Source organism: Rhincodon typus, chromosome 13, assembly GCF_021869965.1.
Source record: "Rhincodon typus isolate 14 chromosome 13, sRhiTyp1.1, whole genome shotgun sequence".
NCBI lineage: Eukaryota > Metazoa > Chordata > Chondrichthyes > Orectolobiformes > Rhincodontidae > Rhincodon > Rhincodon typus.
In genome coordinates, this window is record NC_063344.1 from 68,298,515 (window position 1) to 68,303,338 (window position 4,824).

General features: G+C 42.7%; 1 protein-coding gene across 1 annotated transcript in view; it reads left to right on the forward strand.

The window, feature by feature from the left end:
* Window positions 1-1,130: 1,130 nt before the first annotated feature.
* LOC109924489 (peroxynitrite isomerase THAP4-like) overlaps window positions 1,131-4,824 on the forward strand; it is a 24,843-nt gene continuing 21,149 nt past the window's right edge. The window contains exons 1-2 of the mRNA XM_048604145.1: window positions 1,131-1,141; window positions 2,613-3,382. Coding sequence (XP_048460102.1) covers window positions 1,131-1,141; window positions 2,613-3,382 — 781 coding nt within the window. The remainder of the gene's footprint in view (window positions 1,142-2,612; window positions 3,383-4,824) is intronic.

Genomic DNA, 4,824 nt, shown 5'->3' on the forward strand with positions numbered 1-4,824 from the left:
AGTGATAGCTGCTTGTCAGACTTAGATTTGAACCCAGTCATAATAAAGGTTCCTTAACCTGCTCAGTCTGCCCGGAGTTTAGCCTGACTGTTTTTGAACAGAGCTTGCTAATGTGCAGTTGTAGAACTCTGAATATTTTTTAAAGGCTGTGATTTGAATTGTCATTTAACTTTATTTTCCCATCTCTACAAGCCAGAACTATATTTTTCATGGATGAATGATGTTCGAATTTCCACTAGTTTGTATCCCATCACAACACAGTCCTACTTAAAAGGCAAACAGTTTATACTGTCATGTGAAGTGTTTTCAGATGTTTTGTGAGCAGGTGCTATACAAGTGCAAGTATTAACACTATTTTGTTGAAACTTTTGATCCATGCCCGAATAATGAAATCCCCTAACTGTCAAAAATTAAAACAGGCGATCAAAGGCATTGTCATCCCTGAATCACCCATTATCAACATCTGAGGGTTAACGTTGACCAGAAACTGAACTGAAACTAGCCATATAAATATAGTGCCCGCAAGAGCAGGTCAGAGGCTAGGAATCCTACAGCGAGTAACTCACCTCCTGATTCCCCAAAATCTGTCCACCATTTACAAGACACAGTTCAGGAGTGTGATGGAACACTTGGCTGGATGAGTGCAGCTCCAACAACATTCAAGAAGCTTCACAATCCAGGACAGACCAGCTACTTGATGGTTTACGGGTGTGGTCACATTTGAGTCCCTCCACTCTGCATGCCCTCAATAGCTTTAGTGTGTCCTGCCCACAAGATGCAGTGCAGAAATTCACCACAACTCTTGAGAGAGAATCTTCCAAACATCTACCATCCAGAAGGATAAGCGCAGCAGATGCATGGTAGTACCATCATTCAAACTCACCTCCAAGCTGCTCACTATCCTGACTTGGAAATATATCATCATCATTCGTTCAGGGTTTACTCATTCAAAATCTTGTAACTCTGTCTCTGATAGCATTTTGGGTCTGCCTGTACAAAATGGACTTTAGCAGTTCAACAAGAGTCCTACTAGGCACTAGCAATAAGTGTTGCCCAACCAACAACATTCAAATCCCATGAAAGAATAAAGTAAGGGTGAGTTTAAGCCAATTCATTGTGTAGTATTTGAAATGGGGGCCAGGTGAGTCTTATTGACTATGACATCCTTGCTTGGGGCTGTCAACCTGGGCCAATCAGGGAGACCTGGCTGAGATACAAACAGGAGATTGAAAGTCTCCTCATTCCAGTGACTGGCTCTGAGCTGGCTGGTCAAGGCCCATGTACCTGTGCACATGTAAATAAATGGTGACTGGGTGACGGGATACTGGCCTTGGTCCAGTCATTTACATTGGTAGCTGAGTGTATTGTTGTTTGTCATAGTGGAGGGCTTGAACATGAACTGATGGTACAATCTATTTCTATGATGTTTTCTCAGCCTCGAGGCAGTCCTGTCTAAGCGTATGGTTCTGATAAAAATCCACTTAAGTCCATCTATCCGGGAACACTTGAAAAAAGATAAAACAACCTATCGGCTCACCCCCACCCCAATCTCAAATTCAGCATAAATACTACATTTTCCTAGTTGCTATCATTTCTGTCAAAGTCATGGGACTTGAAACATTAACTTTGCTTCCTCCCCATTCCCACAGATACTGCCAGACCTTTGAGTTTTGCCAGCAATTTCTGTTTTTGTATTTGAGAAATAAAATTAGTTAAGAAATAGTCGGTGAAATGTTGAACCTAAGTGAAAACATTAATTGGTGGATGTACTGGTAAAGTACAGGAAAATCATCCTTTGATCTGCTTACTGCTAGCTTTATGTCTTGTCAAACTTAAAATTCCATTCAAGCCTTTCAAACAACAAAGGCATTGGGGTTATATTAGGTGTCAATGCAAAGTATGACTGTTTCTTTGCTGCTTCAGTAATGTCCTTTAATTCAACTGTGACCCTGACATTTACTTTCAACAGAAGACATCCTAATGGCTTCTTCAGAAGATATCTTTTTTGTTTTGGTGCTGAATCATGGTCATTTTTGTCTCTGGGATGGAACTCCTCCATTCATTTTTGACTGGAACTGTATGACTGTTGCAGAGATATTTCTTCCACTAGTTAGACAAACCAGATACTTCTCCAGGATATACTTCAAACTTGTTGCACTGTCCATTTTTGAATTTTGCAAACATAGGAATGATAGGAGACCATTCAGCCCTTTGAACCTATTCTATCACTCTATTAGATCATTGCTAATCTGGATTGTTACTCCATGCCTTAGACACTTACCTAACAATTAATCCCAGTTTTGAAATTCTTAGTTGATACCCACTCACATCCTCCAATCACACACCTGGCTTCAACACTTTTTTTAGTAAGACTTTTCTGGTTTCTTCTATCCTTTATGTCAAGTGATGTCTCTATTACTCTGCATATCCTATCTCTAATTTTAAGGTTTGCACCTTTGATCCGAACCTTTGTCAACTTTATTTTAAAGAGAATGCTCTAGATATTGGAAGAATAACTTTTTTTTTGTCAAAACTGAAAGCTAGAATTGAAATGTCCACTGGCCAGCATTGTTTCAAGATTGTTTGCTGTGCTGTTCTGTTTTCTCTGCTAGATTCCCTTTGAAAGATGCAAAACGTTTAGCAGAATGGATTGCTGCTGTTGGTCGGACTGACTGGAAACCAACCAAGTTTTCCTTCCTGTGCAGTGCTCACTTCACCAAGGATAGCTTTCAGGAGCGTCAGGAGGACCAGTGTCATCGACTCAAGTTCAATGCCGTCCCTTCCATCTTCCACTTCTCAGAAAACCAGAGGAAAGTGGAGAGAGGGCACACACACTGCCAAGTTGCAGCCAAATTACAGCTGGCTGCTGTCAATCAGGAAAGGACTTTGAGTGGCTGCTTGGCCTCTGAAGCACTAAATGCTGAACACTTAGAGTCCCATTCTGTAATTGTAGACAATGAACATGTACTGGAGACCGTTTCTGGGTTGGAAGAAAACGGTGCCGTACTCCAGTCATCCTCAGTGACAGCTGAACCAGTTGTCTGTATGGTTTCTGAACAGCAATGCTGTTCAAAGTCTGATAGCAGCCCACAACCTGCCAGTGAAAGACTGCTGATTGATGGCACTGTTCCGTTTCCCGATGATGCCGCCCCATCTGCCTCTGGCGCATGCAAACTAATAAATTCCCTCCATTCATACTGCTTGTCTCCGACACACAGCACCTTCCTCAAAGATCAAGTCACGAAGAAGAACACCAAACTCAAGCTCCTGAGACAACAAAGCAGCCGAGTTGTGAAGCGAGTGAAGCGGTTGGAGGGGTTGATCCATAAACTTCAGGAAACTAATTCTACTCTTGTAAGGTGCTTTCTGCCTCAGGATCATGGTGAGTGAAAGACTTCACTTTTTCAATGTTTGCAATGAGTGCCCATGCAAACCCACAAGTTTATACACGTGAGACCTAAATTTTCACTTGCGGCAACCTATTTTCTCCCAAGGTAAGAATTCCTTGATATAGTTTCAATTACAATTAGATTTGGCCCCAGAGAAATGAGATGAACCCAGTAGATTAGAACTTGCTCACAGCTATGAATTTGTGTGTATCCTGTTTACCCACATTCACTCTCACACGTACACATTGGCCAATGGTAGGGAATCTGGCCCCTATGTACCCAAATAGCCAACAGATCGCCAGTTACCCCAGTCAAGTTTCCACACACACTGTCTAGATTCATAGGTTATGAAAATTATCCCATGTGTTTTACATCAGCGTCTGATTGAGCAAATGTCTTGTTCATTAGCTATCGACTCCAGCTTGAAGTTTCATGTGAAGGGGTTTGGAAGAGTAACTGAATACATACTGCTTGAAAAGGAATGATAAAGGATTATCATAGAATCCCTACAGTGTGGAAGCAGGCCATTCAATCCATCAAGTCCACAGTGACCCTCCAAAGAGCATCTCGCCCAGATCTACTTCCCTACACTATCTCTGTAACCCTGCATTTCCCATGGCTAATCCATCTAGCCTGCACATCCCTTGACACTATGGGCAATTTAGCATGGCCAATCCACCTAACCTGCATATCTTTGGACTGTGAGAGGAAACTGGAGCGCCCGTAGGAAACTCACACAGACACAGGGAGAACAAACTCCACACAGACGGTCGCCCGTGGGTGGAACTGAACCTGGGTTCCTGGTGCTGTGAGGCAACAGTACTTAACACTGAGCCAGCATACTGCCCAATCCTTATCAGTCTCATCATGACACGTTGTGTGGCATTCTGAAGGACAGGGCTAGTGTGTCTGTTTCAGGCACATCTGAAAAAATTAGCTGTTCTTTTTCATCAAGGATTTACCGCTGAAGGATTCTCTTAAGCTGTGTGCCCATGCTCTTAGTTCATTCATTTAACATGATGTCTAACAGTGGGGATATGTTGGTGGATGCCACCCACTTGAGCATCACAAGGTTCAAGGAAATGATGAAAATATGGATTAGAAAATAAAAGGAGTGTTTGTTCATATGAATGCTTGAAATGCTTGGTTAATCGTGACTGCCGTTCAAAAGTAATTGGTTGTAAATTGCTTTGGGATGCCCTGCTGATGAACTGAGGCCTATATTTAAAAATAAGATATTCCTCTGTTTTAGATAACACATTGTGGAGCTGGAGGAACACAGCAGGCCGGGCAGCATCAGAGGAGCAGGAAAGTTGACTTTTCGAGTCGGGACCCTTCTTCAGAAATGGGGCGGGGGAAGGGAGCTGGGAAATAAATAGTGAGAGGAGGGGTGGGGCTGGGGCTGGGGCTGGGGAAGGTAGGTGGGATGGTGATA